Source organism: Setaria viridis, chromosome 2, assembly GCF_005286985.2.
Source record: "Setaria viridis chromosome 2, Setaria_viridis_v4.0, whole genome shotgun sequence".
Classification (NCBI taxonomy): Eukaryota; Viridiplantae; Streptophyta; class Magnoliopsida; order Poales; family Poaceae; genus Setaria; species Setaria viridis.
In genome coordinates, this window is record NC_048264.2 from 1,516,619 (window position 1) to 1,539,080 (window position 22,462).

Here is a 22,462-nt window from a genome sequence, read left to right on the forward strand (position 1 = left end):
CAACCACCACCAAACACTAAAATCTTGTTCGGTTTGAAGATCCCCAACAAGTCAAAATCCCCCTCAATCCCCTCCAATTCTCTTGGGTAGAGGATTAATCCATCCGCCATCATTTTTGCTCAGCTAGCCCATCGCCCCCACGCGTGCGAAGCCCTTGCCACCCCACCTCATCGCCATTGCGTATTTCACTATAATAGGTAAAACAATAAAACAACCTTCTTAGCTACCCCAAAACCCTTGAAGCCTTAAGATCTTAGGCCTGGTTTGGTTCCGGTGACTTATTTTTAGCACCCATCACATCGAATGTTTAGATACTAATTAGGAGTATTAAACATAGACTATTTACAAAATCCATTACATAAGTGGAGGCTAAACGGCGAGACGAATCTATTAAGCCTAATTAGTCCATGATTTGACAATGTGTTGCTACAGTAAACATTTGCTAATGATAGATTAATTAGGCTTAATAGATTCGTCTCGCCGTTTAGCCTCCACTTACATAATGCGTTTTGTAAATAGTCTACGTTTAATACTCCTAATTAGTATCTAAACATTCGATGTGACACGTGCTAAAAATAAGCAAAGGTAACCAAACGCACCGATGGCTCTTCCGTGCTAGGAATAAATTTTTATTTTCCTTATTATCCTTTTTTCTAAAAAAAATTTCTGCCATTTTGTGTCTGCAGCCGGGAGCCTCCTAAATCCGGCGGGCTAAAAAAATAAGCATTTTGTGTGTCGGCACGCCCGAATTGCTAAATGGATCAGTAATAATTCAGTAATATATATGCAGTGCCACTGACTCCTGGCCCCCACATGACAGAGCGCCGCTCGATCTGGACCGAGAAATTCCCCATCCCCACCCAAATCCTCGCAAATCGCAATCCCCGCCACCACCGCCGCCCAAATCCTCGGCGCCGCCGCTCGCCGGAGTCCGGGGGTTCGGCCAAGCAAGCGGCATGGCGGAGGCGCTGACGGACGATCTCGTCGAGGAGATCCTCGTCCGCCTGGCGCCGGACGACCCCGTGAGCCTCCTCCGCGCCGCCGCCGTGTGCAGGCGGTGGTGCCGCGTCGTCTCCGCCCCGGTCTTCCGCCGCCGGTTCGCCCTGCGCCACCGCGCGCCCCCCATGCTCGGCTTCCTCGCCAACCTCAGGGACGGCGACGATGACGACGGCTACGACTACGTCACCCGCTTCGTCCCCGCCACGCCCTTCCGCCCGCGCCACGCCGAGCGCCGCGACCGCCGCGCGCTCGACGCCCGCCACGGCCGCGTCCTCCTCGCCACCATGCCCTGCGGACCCGACCTCGAGGTCTGGGACCCCGTCACGGGTGACCTGCGGAAGCTTCCCGCGCTGCCGGTGCGCTCGCCTTTCAGCTGGAACGCGGCGGTGGTCTGCGCCGCCCACGGCTCCTGCACCCACCTCGACTGCCGCCGCGGGCCCTTCCTCGTCGTCTTCCTGGAGTCCGACCTCCCTGATAAGATGCGCGTGTACGTCTACTCATCGGAGGCTGGCGCCTGGAGCGGGCCGATCTATGGCCCTCCATCCCCATCATATGGGATCGAATTGGTTCCTACTTCCCTTGTGGGGAATGGACTCCATTTCTTGATTGATGCAACCAACAGCATTCTCAAGTACGATTTGACCATGAGGAGCGTGTCTGAGTCTGAGGTTCCCTTGGCCATGAGGAACCCGTCTGAGATTCCCCTGCCTCCCGGTTTCCATTCGGACTTTGCGGTGCTCACGACATTGGAGGATGGTGTGTTGGGATTCGCAAGGGTGGAGAACTACAGACTCTGGCTCTGGTCAATGGAGACAAGTCCTGAAGGAGATGCTATATGGGTACAAAAAGGATCCATTGAGCTCGAGACGCTGCTTGGAGTTGATGCCTCCTCCATCCAAAATGATTATGTTGGCTTTGCACACGGTGTTGGGGTCTTTTTTGTGGGGACGGAGGATGCTTGGTTCAGTATTGATCTGAAGTCCGGACAGGTGAGGGAAGAGGACTGTGGTGATGGTGACACCTTTGGTGTTGTTCCTTACACGAGCTTCTACACCCCAGGTACAGCTTTGCTTAGTCCATTATTGCCAATTTCTAGAACTTTGTACTGCTAAAGTAGTCAAGTTAGCAATACGAAAATATGGATCAGTGAACCTATCAAAGTGAAGTAAATGTAGAACTTTGCTACTTCTAACTATTTTTGGTTGTGCATCCTTGAAACTGGTTGGAGATGCCTATGAATTAATTCATCCATTAGGTGGTTATGGATGGATGATGATATCTTGGCAATTGATCTAAATTTAAGCTGAGCTAGAAATTTATTATTTATCCAGCAAACCCAAGAAAGTCAGATCTGGGTTTATTATCATTTGTGCTTTCTGCTGAGCATTTTGAGTGAGAATAATGTTACTCCACCTGCGTCCAAATGTTGCTTAGCCTGTCAAATGCTTCGTGCGCACATGTAAAAAGAATGTTTTATGATCATACTTAAAGCGGCCACTTGGAACTGAATGTACATATATTCACTCTGTTTCTCTGTTCTGCAGATCTTCATCAGTATGGATTAGCTCCTCTCTGAACTGATAAGTGCTGAGCAAGCAGTAAGTTGTCATGCTCAATTGTGGTTGTTTCAAAATTCGTCCTGATCATGAATGATGAACACATGTCTGGCCATGTTGGAGCTTGTTGAGCGCTTGTTTTACAGAATGTTTTACAGAATGTTTTATCATCAATGTTTTACAGAATGTTGAGCGCTTGTTGGCAAAGGCCCACGTTTATGCGGTGTTGTGGGGGGTTACTTTTTACAATGTGGAATGAAATTAAATGAAACACTCCATATGCACAGGTCCATCTCACTACTGGGATTGCAATATTTTGTGGAAACTGGGAGCCCTCCGGTTTTACTATGAAGTTGACACAGTGGATTCTACCATGAAGTCTGCACATAATGCTGAGCACTGTACTTGTTAATTCCACACATCGCATTAAAAAATGTTAGGTTGAATCATTTTTGCTTAGTTGATGTGCGCAAGAGTGATGATAGGTTGCTCACATTTTAAGATATCAAAAGTTCTTCATTTGTTTGATAGCCCAATGTGTTGTTATCTCGAAACTTATGTGTGCACTGCGACTGCTTGATTTGCTACTCAGTTATCAACATTGGCAATCTTATGTATAAGATGGAGGGTAATAACTGAACAGGCTTATAAGATGGAAAAAAAAAGAAGTAATGTGTGGACCAGCTGATTTATGCTTATGCTTGTCAAGGCCAAAACAATGCATGTTTTTGGAAACTGGTGTGGACTTGCAGAATAGTGTGTGTTTTTTTAAATCCAGTTGTCACTTGATAACTCACTGTTAACTGCTTTACCTGCAGGCAAACAAGGTGCTTAATTCTGGATAATGGAGAATGCTAGTTTCTGCAGTTTGCAACTTCATCAGGCAAACACTCTGCATGAGGTCTCACAGAAGCAGTAGGGGGTGAAAACTAACGCAAAAACCACCTTGACCGTCGAGTTCCCCTAGAGCTTAAGTCTGTAACTGGAATGCCATCATGTACTTTTGTTGTGCCTAGATCCATGATCAATGAGCAAGTTTCCGATCATTTTTTGTTCCTGTTAAGTGACATACTGGCTCTGAATGTCAGGTTCTGTGCACGCATGTAAATGGCTAAATGGAAGTAGACAAACTCAGATGTTACTGTTACACACTCCCCTTGCCTCACATGGAAGAGTTGTCTGAAATCTGAATGATTTGGTTCGAATGGTGGCACACTGAATAGTGCCTGAAACCCAAATATGCTGGGGTTGCCAGAGGGCAGCAGAGACAGTGAGTTGAGCTACCGGTAGCGGTAGATGAAAGAGGACTAAAGGAGAGAGGGATATTTGCTCCAAATTCTCGTCTCTTTGACACGGTTTTGCTCAAAATTTGACTGAACTTGAGTTCACGGAGCTAAATACTTTGCAACTCAGTGGTAACATGCAACTGAGATAGTTTTATGCAAAGATAGAATTATAATATCAAGGAAACGAAGCAGTCGTATAGTAACTAATACTCCCTCCCTTCCAAATTGTACTCCCTCCCTTCCAAATTGTAGGTCGTTTTGACTTTTCTAGATTTATACATAATATTATGCATCTAGACGTACACTATATTTAGGTATACATATCAAAAGCTATGCATTAAAAAACTAAAATGACCTGGAACGGAAGGAGTAAGAGGGAAAAAACAGTAACTCTGGCCATATGCAGACATATGGGGTCAACAACTAGTTATTGACTACACAAATGTGTCATGCTAAAGTTTATCGACAACACAATACGGGTTTGGAAAAAAAAAGATTTTTCATTAGTACAATCCAACAAGGCCACAGCAAGTTAAATAAAACTACTGCTGTAAAAGTAATTAAAATGGTACGATCATTTAACAACAAAAAGGAATACCTCAATTAATAGTTAAATAAAAAAGGAGTGCCATCCTGGTTGAGCAATTGGATGGCACCAGAAATTTCAGACTAGGGGAAACATATTCATCCCCAAATCGTATTGCAAGTTGCAAGCTGATGTTCTGTAGCACACAGAGAGTAGGATACCATTACCATTTCACTTTACTAATAAACCCAAGAAAGCTAAAAATAATTCACAAGCTACTAGCTATATGGCAGCTTGTTGTAGAGACCCGAACTTTAGGAAAAAGTCCATTTTTACATTCATCTAAAAAACTTCATTCCTCTAAAAAGGCTATAAGTGTATCTTATCCAAAGATGTAGAAAGCATGAGCCATGAAACCTAAAGACCTTGCATCAGCAAATTTTCAGTCGATTATGCACTTGAAACACTAGCTTCTGTTTCGTCGCCTTCGAGAAATGCTCCGAGTGCTGCGGAAAATAAAATAAAATTTCAGAAGTAACATAAGCCAAATGAGAATGAACTTGTAGTCCTGTATATCATCACACACAGTCAGCTAAAAACCACTGGACTGATCTGGACGATGTCTGACATCTCGTGGACTACTCCAGAAGGTAAGGTGCCTGAAACTACAATTTGGGCTTCATGGATCTAGCTAGGTACCATTGCACCACAATTTTCTGGACCGTCCATTATTTACCCAAACAAAAATAAGGTTGATGGAGCAATAATTTGAATATGAAATTGTATTCTTTTACTAGCTAGTAAATTCAATATATTAACCACATACCACAGTACATTAGAGTTTAGGGTTTTAGAGTTTAGGATAAAAGTTAATTAGTAAGTGAAGGTTCTATTACTTAAGAGAGACCATAGAATCAGCATTATTACTATCTCCTACTATCAAAATTAAATGCCATCAATAGCAATTCAAACAACCAAAGGCATTCATGAAGTTCTGGTAATTACAAAACATGAGCATGAGGGCTAGTACCGGGAGTGTAGAAGTTCTGGTAGCAAAACATGGATTTGTGGGATCGGAACGGCATGGCCGTCCTCCCGCATTCCTTCATTACCCGTCCAGTGTTTTGCCAAACAACAAAGATGCTATCTTTTGCAGTTCCGAAGATGATATCGGTGCCTTCTCCAAAGCCAACCACATCCAATTCATCGGTCGAGGGGCCACCGGTAGTATCCGAGGCCGCAAGATGCAGCTTGATGACCTGCTCGTTCACCCATCGCTTAACGCCATTGGAACCAGCAGCCCGCCATGACCAAAGGTGGAGATTGCATCCCTTAACATAGGCGACGCCAAGCCCACCATCCTTCGTTGCCACGAGGGACACCTTTCCTTGAGCATGCAAGGAAAATGGCGGGTCGATCATCGATATGACATGGCCACCCAAGTCATACTTGAGGATCATGTGCTGCTCCCCATGCATGAAGTAGATCGCATCACCGATGACGAGACCGGGCCTGAGCATGGAGTGGGAATTCAAGGCGGCGTCAAGGTGGATCGAGGATGGCTCGCTCCACGCTGCGGTCTCAGACGAGTAGGTGTAGACGAACATGTCCTTTAGGTCAGTGCCCACAATGACGACGAGGAAGGGCCCGCCATGGCAATCAAGGTGGTCGCAGGTGCCGCTCGCGGTGGCGGCGCAGAGCACCACGACGTCAGAAAACTTGTAAGGGTACAAGTACGGCAGGGGCACCTGCCACTGCTCGTTGGTAGCAGGGTCCCAGACGTGGATGGCGGCGGACGCCGACGGAAGATTCAAATCCTCGCCGACTGGAGGCATGCAGCGGAGGAGCACGTGGCCGTGGCGGCAGTCGAGCACAGCCTCGCCGCGGCGGTCGGCGCGGTGCGGGAAGGAGGCGCAGGCCCTGAAGCTGGCGACGTAGGCGTCGCCGTCGACGGCGTTGTAGACGACGCCTAGGGTCGGTGGCGCGCGGTGGAACTCGCCGAACCTGCGGCGGAAGCCGGCGTCGGAGACGATGCTGCACCACCGCTTGCAGACGAGCGCGGCGTGGACGAGGCACCCTGGCTCCGACGGCGGGAGGCGGCGTAGGATCTCTTCAATGAGCTCGTCCATCAGCGCCGCCATCGCCATGGTTTCTTGGCGGCTCTGCCGTGTGCGTCTGGTTCGGATGGATCGAGATCGACAGGCCTGCGACAAAAGTGGGGTTCGAGTTGGTTGGAGACGGCGGCGCTACCATGAACTCTCTCGTTACACGTAGCGTCTTGTGGGATTTTGTTTCACGTACGGCTGTTATCTACTTACCTATTTACCAGTCTTTACCTATTATTAAAGCAAGTAACGTCTCTGCTTGGATTTTCCGTCCGTCGGGCTATTTTGCAAAAAAAAACCTGACATTTCGTGATATCAACCCGCAGTCCAATCTGAAGAGATGGGGGGCTCGGGTGGTAAAAAGAGGAAAGCGAGGGATTATAGCGAAAAGAGTTCAGCTCCCTCGTTCCCTTCCCCTCCCTCGGGGGATCGAGTTTCGCCACACTCCGTCCGGCTCCGGTCCCGTCCCTCGGGGGATCTAGACGCCGCCGCTCCGTCCGGCCCTCCACCAAGCTCCCTCGTTCCCCTCCCCTTCCTCCGCTGCACTCCGTCCGGCTCCGGGCCCCTCCCTCGAGGGATCTAGACGCCGCCGCTCCGTCTGGCCCTCCACCCCATGTCCACCGACGACCTCCCGCCATCCTCCGACATCGAAATCATCATCCTCCGTCGACATCCCGCCGCCGCTCCGTCCAGATCCGGGGCCTGCGGTTGGTTCCCACCTTCGCCCTCCACCCCATGTCCATCGACGACCTCCCCCAGTCCTCCAACATCGACGCCATCATCCTCCGTCGACATCCCGCCGCCGAGGCCGTCGGCGGCAGGAGGTGGGCGGGGGAAGGAGCGGCTGCAGGAGGAGCTCGGGCGGGCAGGTGGGTGCTGCCGCTATCAAGGGCCATCGTCACCGCGCAGCAGCAAGTACAGGTAATTGAATCAATCTACGCTGTCGCAAATCCGAGTTGTTTTGGTTCTTCCATCGTCAGATCTGACAGTGTTTCTGTGTGATCTTGGAGTTCACCAAGGTGGCGGCACGGACGGCGATCGGGTTGAGGAGGAGGAAGTGCAGGAGGAGCCGCCGCAATCAGCGACAGCAAAGCAGGAGGAGGCAAAGCGGCGTTGGGGTCAGAAAGCTGTCCAAAACCCTCCACCTCCAATTTCTCAGGTGCGATTGATTATACATCATTTCTTATGCTCCTGTCGGTTTCAGGTGATGTTGCTTTGCCTATTACAGAAAATTCGAATTGAGAAACTTGGGTACAAAATGACTGATACTTTATGGTATTCTGATTCAGGAACTAATGGGCAGCCAAATGGTGTAGCGATAAGCCATACTTTGATCATTCAGTCCCTTGCAAAAATTGCCATGAAAATGGCTTCGGTGAGGATGATGTATGATATTAAGATCCAAGTACTGTTATATTACAGTTCCCCATGAACATAATGTTGCCCTGTATGTCATTAATAGATTTGATGAATCACCAACATAAGTTTTATATTATGTTCATAACTTTATGCAATTCAATTTGAGTTTAGAAGAAACAATAAGTGTATGACTTCAATAATTTGCCTTTGTTGGTTTGCAGGTTTACCTGCATATGGAGACTCTTTGCCATATCAGAGGGGATCTCCTCATGCATGACTATCCCTGATGGCCAGAGGTTGTCATGTCCTGGTACCGAATTTGACACCAAATTAGCCTTTGATGCCATCAAGGAACAAGGAGTGACTTCTTTCATCATTGTCCCTGCGATCATGGCTGGCATACTGTCCTATGATAGGCATGAGATAGCGCTCCTGTTTTCTGAAATCCTATGAATGCGCAACTGTAGACTACAATCGTTTCAATGACAACGATTTCTAATTATTTACCAATGTGATTAATCCCATTTGATGCTAAAGGCTATGCTATACTCTGAACTCGTACAGCTCTGAATTGGTTACCCTTTAACCAAATTTAGTAACAAAATTACATTACCAAAGTTGCATCAGTGCTGTTATTTTTCCTTGCACGAGATGACTGGTGTTTTCTTGCTCCTCTTCTTTTAATATCTGATTGTGGTGTCAGCTGATTTGGAGGGCAGAGGAGCATATGCCTCAAAATGGATCTCTTACAATGGAAAACCAATTCCTAGAAGCATAGCTCATTTTCCTTTTTAAGAACAAATTGAAAACGAGTGAATTTTCCCTACAGGCATTAATATTATATGGTGTTATTTTAAGATACTCCAGAGTACAATCCATATTAGTATCAATTGTTGTTCTCTACTTTTTAAGTTAAGGTGCAGTTCTGTACAGTGTAACACACAATAAACAGTCAATGATGTCCCACTTGGACGAATTCGATAACGACAACAACGAATTCTGGCGTAGCAACGCACGGGGCATTTTGATTTTTTTACCGTAGCAACGCACGGGGCATTTTGCTAGTAGATGATAAAAGGATTAAAGGAGACAGGGATATTTGCTCATATTTGTATTTCTTTGACACGGTTTTGCTCAAAATTTGGCTGAATTTGTTGAGTTGACAGAGCTATGGGGCCCAGCTGGCAGAGCCGCTGCTCCCCACCTCAACCTGATTCAACCAAACCGAACTCTCGCCCGCGCCGCCGCCGCCACCGGAGCCTAACCAAGAACTATGGCGGAGGCGCTGTTGGACGAGCTCCTCCGCGTCGTGCCCGATGACCCCGCGCTCCTCGTTCGCGCGGCCCTCGTCTCCCAGCGCTGGCGCCGCACCGCCGCCTCCTCTCCGACCCTAGCTTCAGCCGCAGGTTCCGCGAGTTCCACCGCCGGCCTCCCATCCTCAGCTTCCTCTGCAACCTCAGCTGCGACGCCGACCGCGACCCTTTCATTGCTTTCTTCTACGTGCCCCGTGTCCGCGCTCGCTTCGTCCCCGCATCCTCCATCACGCGCCCTGCCGATCGCGGCGGCTGGCACGCGCTCGACTCCCGCCACGGCCGCGTCCTCCTCCACACGTCGCCCTGGGTTTACGACGTACGAAGAGAAATTTCAGGTATGGCCGTGTGGGATCCCATCACGGATGAGCAGGTGGATCTGCCCCAGATGCCGCGTGACCACTAGTAGAAAAATGACTTTCCATCCACCCCCTTTTGTCCCGGTTTAAAGTTGGCCCGGGACAAAAGGTTCACCAACCGGGACTAAAACTCGGTCACTGGTGGGGGGCTCACCAACCGGGACCTTTTATCCCGGTTGCAAAGGCTAGTGGGAAAAAAAGACTCTGAGAGGCATTTTATCCCAGTTTGAAACACCAACCGGGATAAAAGACCCCCCCTTTTATCCCGGTTGGTAACACCAACCGAGATAAAAGGGTCAAGAGCCTTTTATCCCGGTTTGTAATACCAACCGGGATAAAAGGGGGTCTTTTATCCCGGTTGGTGTTTCCAACCGGGATAAAAGGGTCCCCCACGAGTTAATACAAAAGGATAGTATCCCCTACATAGTCAGATGTGGTGTGCAGGTGGGATGGCACGCGCGAGGCTGGAGGTTGTGGGTTCGAATCCCACGAACCGCGCACGCGCATATTTCGCGTGAAAAATCGCGTGACTTGTGACTTGCGACCCCCCTTTTGTCCCGGTTGGTTTATCCCGGATGCATTTTCGGGATCTTTGCACCCTACCAACCGGGACTAAAGCCTAATTCTCTACTAGTGGACCCGTTCCCTTACGGCTGTGGTTGTGACCACCTCGGCTGCCACTTCATCGTGGTGTTCGTGGGATGTGATGCGGCAATGGGGATTTTCTCCTGCATCTAGCTACTCATCGGAATCTGGTACATGGAGTGAGGTTGCCTTTGCTAAGCCCATGCCCATCCATGGCCATGGCAATTTGCAGTTGGATCAACCTGTGCTTGCTGGGAATGCGCTCTACTTTATGATTCAAAGTCCAGCTGGAATCCTGAAGTATGATTTGGCCACGCAGAAAATGCCTGAAATTCACCTACCAGATACAACGGCATGTGGTGCCGCGTTGTGCTTACGACCACGGAGGATGGTGTGGGATTTGCCGGAGTGGAGGGCTGTAGGCTCCGCCTATGGTCATGGGATCGGAGGCTGGTTCTGCCAAAGGTGCCAGGTGGACACAAACCAAAGTCATCGAGCTCAAGACGATACTGATAGCAAACTTCTAGGTGCTAATCTAGCGGGTCTACTACTTGATTTAGATAAACAACATGATGTCCTAGATCTACACAGTAACATCCTAGAGAAAGAGTAAGAGACACCGACCATCGGTCTTGAGTGGTGTGGTCGTCGAGGATGCCATTGGGCGTTGTCGGGGTAGGAGAGGGGCGAAGTGTAGCGCAGACTAAAGGGGGACGACGCAGCACAACGTCGGTGGTGGAGCTTCCCGCCGCTGCAGCGCCTCTTGCAGATCGGATGCTAGGGTTTTAGTGTCGGTGGGATTGTGGCACGGCAAACATTGGTTCGTGTGCCCCGGCCCCCACATCCTTTTATGTGGCGCTGCGCGACAGGGGGCCCACCAACCATATATGGTTGAGGCGCCCCCGATCAGGGCACTGATTGAGAATTAGGGTCGGATTTGGCCGTTGGGCCAAATCCGGCGAAGATCAATCCTAACAGATACTCCCTGTTAATGAGCACTTGATGTCAGCTCATGTGCTTGTCTTTGCCGATGGTCTTGGTCTTATTTTCGTGTGGACAATTGCTGGGTTATTCACTATTGATCTAAGATCCAACCAGGTCAGGAAGCTAGGACATCTAGGAGAGTGCAGTAGAATCTATAACATTATTCCTCACATAAGCTTCTGCACTCCGGTCTTCAGGTACATATTTCCTAAGTTTTTATGTGCCAATATTCAGAATGAGACTTATTCCAGTTAGGAACATAGAAACATGGATGATGGTATATGTGCTCAAGAACGGTACACTTATTTGACTGGGATGACTGCAAAATCGTGTTACTTGGATCAAGGTTTATATATTTTATGTTTATTGGATCATCTTTGAAAAATGTTTAGACGTGAATGTATTAAGCAAATAAATTTATTCATCTGGTATGCATATTGTAGACAGATGATGCATGGAATCTTGACGATTTACCTGAATTTAGGCTGAGCAAGAATGTATCCAGCACGGGAGAAATCTAAAGAGTTATGACCTCTACATGTGATCTTTTACACTCTTCAACACTGTATATTCCTTAGCTAGCTGTGGTATATCAGTGCCACTTGTGATATATATGCTAAACAAAGAGAGATGTCCCTCTAGATTTTTTAATTCATCCTTAAACTCCAACAATAATATTGTGTGCTTTTGTGGCTGTTAATTGGTGGACCTGTGGATATTAAGTTAATGATACTTAGTTTTTTAATAACTTTTGCTGTTTGGTTAGCTGTGGGTTGCAAAATGTTGGTTCTTATTGTGGGTTTTCAGAAGCAAATGTTCATTGATGGCTTAGTTCCTCAATTAGCTGATGCAATTCTAAATACCATTTTTACTTTTACTACAGGTCAGAGACCAGGAGCTGTGCTCAAATGCATGAAAACCAGAAATTTCTGTCTGGTGAAAGATCTTCTAAACCATGAAGTGTCTAGCGGTGATCTCAGATGGCATAAATGCCATTGTTTGGTTTCAACTTCTTTGTGGCTTTAAATTGGTTGGGTAGCTACCGAAGCTTATTTACTGAATCAACACTTTGTTGCAGAAAGTTTGCTGTCTTCCTGTACACATTTTACATGACACATTTTGTATCAATAATGGAAGGAAAGTGCTAGGTTAAATAGCTAACTACAGTTTTATGCAATAGTTACTACAACTTGTGCATGCTTTGTTCAATTTCTTACAGTTACAGAGCATGCTATCGTTATTTGATTGTGAAGGTTGAAACCGCCTTACTTTGGGAGAAAGATCAGTGAACATGAGTTTGAGCCTGAGGCAACAAACAGTGGTACCATCAAGCATCACGTCAGTTTTATCTACAACTACAACATACATCTGAAAACGTTACTTGAATCTTGATTCAGGTTTAGCAGTATGATTTATTCTGCTAGACATATACTTTTGTATTTATCATTTTTTGGCTCACAAGATAGGCACAGTGGTTAACAATAAAGAGAGCTGTCTGGACTCTAGCTTTTTCTGCGTGGAATGTTGATGGTAGTTCCTCACAAAGCGAGTGTTCTGCTCCTGCACATGCTCTGCTCTGCTGTCTGGACACTAGCTGATGGCCAAAGGTATTTTCAGTCCTCGCCTCAGGTTCCACCTCATGATTATTGCCCAACGACACTGAAATCACCTGATCATCATCTTGGATTGTGTACTTGTGACTAGACAACTGCCAATGTTCAGAAGATTCAAAGCCTGTGCTTGAAGAATGCATCAGGTCACACCTGAACTGTCTGTCTTTGCTTGTGCTTCAACGAAGTTATAGTTTTGCCACTGGTTCCTGATCCATGCCATTGCCATAGATGAGTCCGGTAAGAATTTTAAGGGTGAGCCCATTCTCGTGTCAGGGGTGAAGAGCAGGCTTACCTGACAATCAAGAAGCGCATCTTTTCAAGTGCAGGTTTGAGCTGTTAATAACTATAGAATCCCAATATTTCTCACGCATGAATAATCAATAATTGGGAAAAAAATAATGGTAATACCAGATCCTCAATTAAATGTACAGCTCCATACCTGGAGTATACTTCCAAGCGCTAACCCACCATTCATATTTCATCAGGTCCAAAAGTACATAGGACCAAAGAAAGTCCTAGTGTCTTATGGCCATGAAACCATGCATGTACAGAGATCACATTACAGCAAGTGTTTTCATGGTGACCAAGCAAAAAGGAGCACGACAAAGTTGTGTCATAGTACAGCAAAAGGAGCATGGCTTACAGATGTGTCACATTCACATTATTACAGCACTGTTGCTCACAAGCTAAGCTTTCTTTTGCTTCTTGTTGACATCGCTGGGCCACTTAGAAATGTTGTTTTGCTTCTGGTGCCCATTGCAGGTCCATGAAGTGATGGATCATGTTTCAGCTTCTTTTCCTTCTTTATCTTTTCCTTCACCCCAGCCCTTTTCTTCCTTCTAGTTTTGGTTGCTGCCTTCTCAGTTTCCTCATTTGAGCCACATCTTGACCTGGAACTAACATGTATACATCACCCGATCACGAGAGTAGAAGGAAAATAAAGTCGGGAGCTGAGGTAGTGCACACAATATGGTTTTGATCATTTACCTAACTGACTTTCCCGAACTTGAGGTGTCACTTTTTCTTTTTTTTCTCAGTTGAAACTTCAGGGCTTTGGCTATGAAAGAAGACATAATTCAAATCAGTGACTACTACTTGCTACTGCTACCAGTCCGAACGGTAGGAGGCCTAACCTTGGTGGCATGCAGGGTGCTGGTCCCAGTGCTGCAGGAAAACACAAAGAATAAAAAAAATAACATGAGCTAAATGGAGCTAGCATGTAGTCTTGTATATTATCAATTTATCATACACAGTCAGCTAAAAACCACTGGACTGTTTCGGACGTCTTGTGAACTCCAGAAGTTTCCCTGAAGCTGCAATAGACTTCATAGAAGTTTTCCTGAAGCTGCAACAGACTTCATGGATCTTGTCACCACTACGTACAGAACAACTTTACGGACCGTCTGGGTATTTTACTCGAACAAAATAAATAAGCTTGGAGCAGATAAGCTGAATACGAGATTGAATTCTTTCAGCTATGCACGTACGTACATACTTCTATTAACCACGCATGTACCATAATCCAGATTTTTGTTCAGTAAGTGAAAGTTCTATTATCTAGGATAGCATACATCGCAGAATTACTAAATGTCATTAGCAATCATTGACAAATTAAAACAACTACATAAACATTATAGATAAATGCGCATGAGGCTAGTACCGGGAGTGTAGAAGCTCTGGAAAGAAAACATGGGGTTGAGGAATCTTGCCATGACGGCCCTCTTTTCGCCCGCCTTCATTACCCGTCCCGAGTTTCGCCAAACAACAAAGATGCCAGCATTTGCACTTATGAAAATGATATTAGTTCCTTCCCCGAACCCAACCACATTGAATTTGGCCGAGGGGCCTAGGGTAGCAATGGAGGGCACCATATCCAGTTTGATGACCTGGTCCTTCACCCATTGCTCAATGCCATTAGAACCGGCAGCCTGCCGTGACCAGATGTGGAGATTGTAGCCCTCCACATCGGCGACGCCAAGCCTGCCATCCTTCGCCTCCACGAGGGCCACGTTTCCCTTAGCGTGTAAGGATGGCGGGTTGATCATTGATATGACATGACCAACCAAGTCATACTTGAGGATCTTGTGGCCATCCTCAAGCATGAAGTAGATCGAATCACCAGAGACGAGACCGGGCCGGAGTATGAGGTAGGAATTCAGCGTGGCATCAAGGTGGATCGTTGATGCCTTGCTCCACGCTGCAGTTTCAGACGAGTAGGCGTAGATGAACACGTTGTCGAGGTCAGTGCCCACGAGGACGACGACAAAGGGTCCGCCATGGCAATCGAGGTGGTCGCAGGTGCCGCCGGTGGCGGCGCAGAGCACCACGACATCAAACTCGTGAGGGTACACGTCCGGCACGGGCACCTCCCACTGCTCGTCGGTGACGGGGTCCCAGACGTCGACGACGGACCCGTCCTCAAGATGCAGATCCTTGCCGACCGGAGGCATGCCGCGGAGGAGCACGCGGCCGTGGCGGCAGTCGAGCACGGCCTTGCAGCGGCGGTCGGCGCGGGGCGGGAAGGAGGCGCAGGGCGTGAAGCGAGCGACGTAGGCGTCGCCGTCGACGGCGTTGTAGACGGCGGCTACGGCCGGCGGCGCGCCGTGGAACTCGCGGAGCCTGCGGCGGAAGCCGGCGTCGGAGACGATGCCGCACCATCGCTTGCAGACGAGAGCGGCGCGGACGAGGCACGCTGGCTCGGACGGCGGAAGGCGGCGGAGGATCTCTTCGATGAGCTCGTCGACCAGGGCCGCCATCGCCATGGTTTCTTGCCTCGTTGCCTCTCCCGTGGGTCTTCTGACTAAGATGGATCGCGATCAACCGATCTGCTACTGCTAGAAAAGCGGGCCTCGGGACGGCGGCGGCGGCGGCGGCGGCGCTGCCATGGATGAACTCTCTCGTATCGTCCTATGGGATTGGATTTGGCTTCACGTATGCTGTCACATTCGTATATACCATATATATATAAGGATCCTGACGATACGGGGCCACCAGTAAGCCTAACAAAAAGACATGCTAATGTTGGGGCAAATTAACCACATGTTTAGTTATGAAGATATACCAAATCATCAGCCAGTGATACACAATCCACATCCGAATTCGTTTCATGAAATATGGAATACTGTTCGTCGAAAAAAAAGAATATGAATACTCTGATTGCAACTATTATAAGTCGTTTTGGATTAATCTAGTCCATCAAACTCTTTTAACTTATAACCTATTATTTTTTATGAAAAGTAATATAATTGACAACTCGTGGTTGATGTAATTTTATCTATAGATCCACATGAAAAATAATTCAATAATATATAATTTTATATATTTAAAATTGTCATTTCCACAAAGATCGAGGGTTATATTTGAGTTTTGTATCGATGTTCTAAACAATTCAATTTAAGGTGCATTTGGCGTGGCTCCACATGGAATGGCTCCAGCTCCTGCTGCACTGTGCGCTACTATTTCCCCTGTAGCAGTTGAAAAAGGGCTCCAGCTCCACTCGGTTTTTCCTAGGGATAGGAGGAGCCGGTGGAGCTGTGTTGGAATGGCCCCCGCGGCTCCATCACAGTGGCGCACAGTGCCGGAGCTAGAGCTGGCAGGTGCCACGCCAAACACGCCCTTACTCCATATCTGTACGACATATTTTTTTAGTAAAGCCAGATGATGCGTATAAATAAATGAATGAGATAGAAAATACCAACAATAATCAAAACAGTACGGTTTAATCGTGTGAGGTAATCACAGTTCCGAAAAAACCATACCCTGCATGGTTTTCAACTTGGGCTGTTCAAGGACAGCTTAAGCCAGTTTCAGGTGGATTTATGAAACAAGCACTATGCTCCTGGGTTAAGCGCGGTCTGGTTTCAATGGTTTGTGTGGTTTAAACCTTCTCTACTTCATATATCTCCTATTTAATCATGCATGATGACTGTTGTTTCAGTTTATGATTACAATAATGTTCATAAACTGCTCGATTACTCACCTCCGCGCCCGCCCCTTTCGATTTCCTTACTGCTCGATCCGTTTTCCCCTCACCTCCGAAACCGTTCCCGAGATCCCGCCTCGTGAATCCGCCGGCCACCTCCTGCCCCTCCTCCCACGCCGCTGATGGCACCTCCGCGCCGCGCTTTTCGACCCACCGCCTCCCCACCACCCCCGCGCCTGCCACCTCCCCTGATTTTTTGCAGGACCACGCCGGTGACGCCGATACGGACGCGGATGATGGGGGCGGCGATGGCGATGGGGACGGCCGGTGACGCCGATACTTCCCTACGGAGGCAGCCGCGCGCGCGCTGGTGGCCCGCCGGCAGCGACGGCGATGGCGCGGAGGCATGCCCACGACGTGATTCTGCTCTCCGTGAGCGCCATCACGTATCTCTACGACGCCATGCCGTGTGCCTCCGACGCCGTCTCCACCACGGCCTCCTCCCCTTACTCTGCTCCCGACTCCTAGCTATCGAGTACCTCGACGTCGCTGAGCAGGTAAGCCAAATGTGCTTCCATGTTTCAGAGGGTTGAAGTGTCAGGTACGTAGCAAATCAGAGATTCGGAGAGTCATCGTTAGAAAATAAATCCGAGTGCAAATCTCTGCTATTTTCATGCCAAACTGCTAGAGGTCATTTTGCGAACGTCCTGGGATCTTGTATCTTGTGACTCCGCGCACATTGATCAGGTATACATTCAAAAGTTTTCCCGTTGGTCAGGTGTGTGCATACATTCAAAAGTTTTCTGGTTCAACCGTTTCTTGGAGGAAGCTCAAGAGAGAAATAGGAGAAAGTTGGGCTTTGGCTAACGCAGGTGGCCGGCGGTGGTTACTGATCAGAGGTTGGTCGCTGACCAGAGAGGTGACAGTGGCAATTCTCTTTGTTTGGTGCATGTTAGCCTTGTTCCAGTTTTGAATGCCGCTGGCAAACAGGTATATTTGGACAATAGTTATGCCCTACTGTCGTATGTTAGTCTTGTTCCAGATTGGACAATAGTGATGATCCCCATAACAAGACCTCGTGTATAAATTTTTATTCTTGAGGTAATTATTGTGAGTGGCATGTACAGCCTTTTTGCTTAACCCAACATGCACATTTTCAATCATGTTTCTCGTAGTTTTATCACCTCCCTCGCCAATTTTTCAACTTTTTAGGTATGTCAATGTCAGATATGTTGATCAGAGGCATCAGCACAGATATGAGGTCTGTTTATTAAAGCTTGTGTAAATATGCCTCTAAATGCTATGAAATTATCTTGCTTTCTGCTATGATGTTCCTACCGCCTGGTCTTTGTACTGAAATATTGTTGTCATTACAGGTGAACCCTGATATGGTTCCAGTGTTTGAAAATACTATGCTTCGATTTGTTGGCAAAGATGATAGGTTTGAACTGTGACTTGCTTGAGAAACTTTTATTTTCATGAAATGAATCTCTTAATCAACTTGTTATCTTCTACATTATATTTAAATACCCAATAACCGATTTTTTGGTGCACAATTCCATCTGAGTTCAAGTCAAGATCTTCAAAGCCATATCTCCTATTTGTGGGCATTCAAAATGGTTCTTTCAGATTAAAAGATTGGAGTGCAGAAATTGAATAGCCTAATTGGGAAGCAGAAGCTTGTGGAAAAATTCTTGGTTTATGTTGACAGTTATAGCTCATGTTTTCTTAAGTTATGACAGCTAGAAACAGGAAAGAAATTTCAGATATGCACTTTCAGGTAAAGAGAATTGTCCTCGTACGGGCAAATTCACACTTCTTGAAATTTCTTACAGAAATTTGATTGTTTCAAATATGCAGCATAATGATGATATCACTCATCCCTGACACCAGACATGCAGGTTGTTCTAATCAATATCTTTGCTTAAACACTACGGGAAACCTCAAATTTGCCGAGTGTTTTTTCTTTGCCGTTAGCTCGGCACTCGGCAAACAGCTTGTTTGCCGAGTGCCGAGCAAATAAGGAGCTTTGCCCAGTGTCAAAAAAAATACTCGGCAAACAAGGGGCTTTGCCGAGTGTCAAAAAATACACTCGGCAAACAAGGAGCTTTGCTGAGTGTTTTTTTTGACTCGACAAAACAATTAGTTTTTTTCTCTTCTCATCGTGAAATTTTTTCTACTCCCCATATACAACATGTGGTACTTCATATTAAATTTGGTATATTTTTGGATTTGTTTTCTATATTTAATTAATTAATTGCATTTGAAGGGAATTTTTGGTATAAGTCAAATTTGAACAGCAAGTGATTCAAATTATAGAATAAAATGAGTAGCAAAATGATATTTATGTTATTTAGCCCAGTTTGAGGCCTTACTCATGAAATGAAAAAAAACTTCAAACATCTTGTGCAGGAAACACAACCACGAACATGTGACCTAATGATTTTTAAATTGTAAAAAAAGCAAACGAAGTCAGAAAATTATGAGATTTATCATGATGTGATGGTATCATATATGGAGGTTGTGGTAAAAAATTAAGAAAGTTTCACATATTTTATCACATACAATGTTTACAAACCGAAGCATCTCAAAAGAAGAATCGTAGCATTGAGAAGGATTCGATAAGATTTGGAGTCAAAGTGACGGTCAAATTTAGATTTGACTACAAAATTTTTGTATAGGCAATAGAGAACATATATTGTTTCACGTGAAATTTTGGTAATTTTTTGGAACCATTTTTATAATTTTAATGTATTAAGGGCAATTATAGAATTTTAATTGATATAAATTAAATTGAAGCTATAAATGCATAAAATAATGTAATAATACGAGTAGAATAATCAAATATATATTGTTGAGTGAATTTGATGAGGTATTGTTGAGTTTATCAAAACAAATGTAGAAGAAAATGTTATAAAAAGGAAGGGAAAAAGGGGGGGGACTTTGCCGAGTGCTCCCCATCTAGCACTCGGCAAAATAATGCTTTGCCGAGTGCTATACTAGAAACACTCGGCAAAGGAGAAAAAACCCACCCACCCTAAAATGACCCACCCGCCTCTCTCCTCCCTCCCGCACCCATCCTCCTCCCGCACCAGCCCCCTGCCTCCTGCACCCGGCCTCCCCTCCCCCTCCATCTGCACCCCCGGCCCCTCCCTCCACCGTCGGCCCCTCCCCTCCCCTCCCTTCCCTTCTTCTTCCCCGCCGGCAACCGGCCCTTCCCTCTTCCCTCCCCTCCCTTGTTTCCATCGCCCCCTCCCCTTCCCCTCCTTCATCCCAATGCCACCCTGGCCACCTCTCCAGATCCGGCCGCCACCGCCGCGCCACCCTTCCTCCGGGCCGGATCCAGCCGCCACCACCGCGCCGCCCCTCCTCCGGGCCAGATCCGTCCGCCACATCGCCCATCCTCCAAGCCGGATCCACTGGCGCCACCACCTCCCCTCTGGATCCGACGCTGCCGCCTTCCCCCCTCCAGATCCGCCGGCACCGCGACCTTCCCCCGGATCCGGTGCCGCCACCTCCCCCTGGATCCACCGCTCCCTCCCCTTCCTCTCCAGGCAGCTCAGGCGGCGGTGGGGAGGGGGCCTGACAGGGAGGGGGCTCGGCGAGAGGCAGCTCGGGCGGCGGAGAGATGGAGCAGCGGCGGCGCACTCCAAGGCGGGCGGAGCAGGCAGTGGTGGCGGCGGCAGAGCAGCCGGAGCTGGTGGCCCGGGTGTGGTGGTGGCGTCGAGCAGCTGGAACTGCGGCGGATGGCCTGGGCGTGGTGGCGGCGTCGCAAGGGTTGAGACGGTGGCGGCGGCGAGCAGCTGGAGCTGCCCCTGGTGGCCTGGGCATGTTTTTTTATTTTTCTGAAAAAATTGTTTGCCGAGTGTTTTTGGGACACTCGGCACACCCTTTGCCGAATGCCCGACAAAAGACACTCGGCAAAGTTTGTTTGCCGAGTGATTTTTTGTTGTGTGCTCTTTGCCGAGTGTTACACTCGGCAAACACTTTGCCGAGTGTTTTTAGGGTTTCGCCGAGTGCCTGGGGCACTCGGCGAAACATCCTGATTCCCGTAGTTAAGGTATGAGCACATGAATTCTTTTCTCCATTATTCAGTAATTGCAATAGCCATTCCTAAATGGATCTGTTGGAAGCGAACTATGTTCATAGGCAAGTTCTTTGGATGTACTAATTCTCCAGGAAACCAATGCCAATATTAAAATTTTGGTCTTATCAGTATTTACAGAGGATTGTGCTGATATAAGTTTATCTACAGATTTCTCCAATTTGTATATGTTTCAGTTCTACTAAAGTTTTAATATATTTTCGAAATTATTGATCAGTCTTTCAGAGGCTTCTAGGTTGGACTCTGGCCACCATGACCACAAGGTGCAAGAACAACAGCCGTGTGGAGTACTGCAGGTTCAGTGAGTTGTGCTAATAAATGGGTTAACAAGCATGCTGTGGTCACCATTGAGTTGATAATCTGTCTGTTCTTCTTGCAATTCCAGTGAAATTTGGAGAGGAAGACTAAGGGCTCGATAAGAAAAGATTTCCATTTGGGGCTAGGTAAATCACAGAATCAAGTTAGCATAAATTACTATAAAAATTGAGCGCCTTTGGCGCGCGCTTGGTGGCCTGTCACACAAGGGTAGCAATTTCCGCTAGCATTATCATTGACGAGTAGGCAACATTAAACCCTGCAGTAAAACTACAGTACTGTACAGCATAAGCAACTGAATGGATAATGACTTTGAGGCAACATTAAACATTTGAATTTTGCTCAGTTGAGGGGCTCTGGTAGTGTTAATGTAGATCAGTGGATAAGATTTTCAGATACGATCCCATGGGATTAGAATTTTGGGCATGATAGGAATCAATACACCAGCCACATTTACATTTAAGGTACTCTCAATGCATCCATATTTAGGCCCAATTTGGTAGGGCTCCAGTTCCTCCTCCACCATCGATCTCCTGCTCGGTCACTTGATCAGTGCCAATGATATGATGATGAACGTTGATCGATCATTCAGAGATCCAACGAACAGAACCCCAAATTCATGAGCCACTTGAAGACATTGCTCCCCGATACGAAATGGATCGAGTGGGGGCGCCAGCAATCAACTTTTCTCCATTTCGAATCCGCTTCCTCCGCAGCACCTGTATCCATGGACCAGAGGAACATGCGGCTGTTGTAGATCCTTGCCAAATCCAATCTGCCTCCTCCCGTCGTCGTGAGAGCGCAGGCGCAGCTGTCCAATTCTTCGGGGAGCGGGATCTTCCTCATGTCCCCAGTGGTCAGATCGTACCTCAGAAGCGTGCGTCTCGCATCAATGAGCAAAAAGATTGAAGTACCGACGAGAGCAGTCGGAACCGGAGGGCCATGGACAGCCTCGCTCCAGGCATCAGTATCTGAATTGTACATGTGAGTGCGCATACGCTCACCGTCGGTGTCTAGGACGACGACGAGGAAGTGGCCGCCGTGGCACTCCAGGTGAGCGCAGACGTCGTGGCCGTGTCACATGGGGGCCTTGTTTTTATGTATACACGGTGGCAATTTGTTTTCCTATTTTCTTTCTTTTCTTTTCGTTTCTTTTTTCTTACTCTTATCTTTTTTTTTGAAAAATCAAATTCTCTGTCCGAACTATAGAAAATTTAAATATGTAGTATCCTAGCATGTTTTCGTCATTTGAAAAGTCAGCTGGTTAGGTGCAACTCCGTGCTGACGGTGTTTTCAAACTCAAACTGAACTACAGAGTCATTAGGCACATATCCAATATAACATCATTCCCAAGAGGCCCTGCTAAACATGAACTGAACAAAAGCTCCAACAAGGCCAGACATACGTTCATCATTCATGGTCAGGGCGAATGTTAAAA

At 47.1% G+C, this 22,462-nt stretch overlaps 2 protein-coding genes across 2 annotated transcripts; one reads left to right on the forward strand and one right to left on the reverse strand.

The window, feature by feature from the left end:
- The first annotated feature begins 828 nt into the window (after positions 1 to 828).
- On the forward strand, positions 829 to 3,702 carry LOC117842917 (uncharacterized). Its single transcript, XM_034723441.2, has 3 exons — positions 829 to 2,058; positions 2,544 to 2,597; positions 3,374 to 3,702. Exons 1-2 carry the CDS (start codon positions 957 to 959, stop codon positions 2,573 to 2,575), a joined length of 1,134 nt encoding a protein of 377 aa, XP_034579332.1. The 5' UTR covers positions 829 to 956; the 3' UTR covers positions 2,576 to 2,597; positions 3,374 to 3,702.
- A 1,666-nt stretch (positions 3,703 to 5,368) lies between these two features.
- Positions 5,369 to 6,631, reverse strand: LOC117842793 (uncharacterized). The gene has a single exon (XM_034723307.2). It carries the CDS (start codon positions 6,512 to 6,514, stop codon positions 5,369 to 5,371), a length of 1,146 nt encoding a protein of 381 aa, XP_034579198.2. The 5' UTR covers positions 6,515 to 6,631.
- Between the last annotated feature and the right edge of the window lie 15,831 nt (positions 6,632 to 22,462).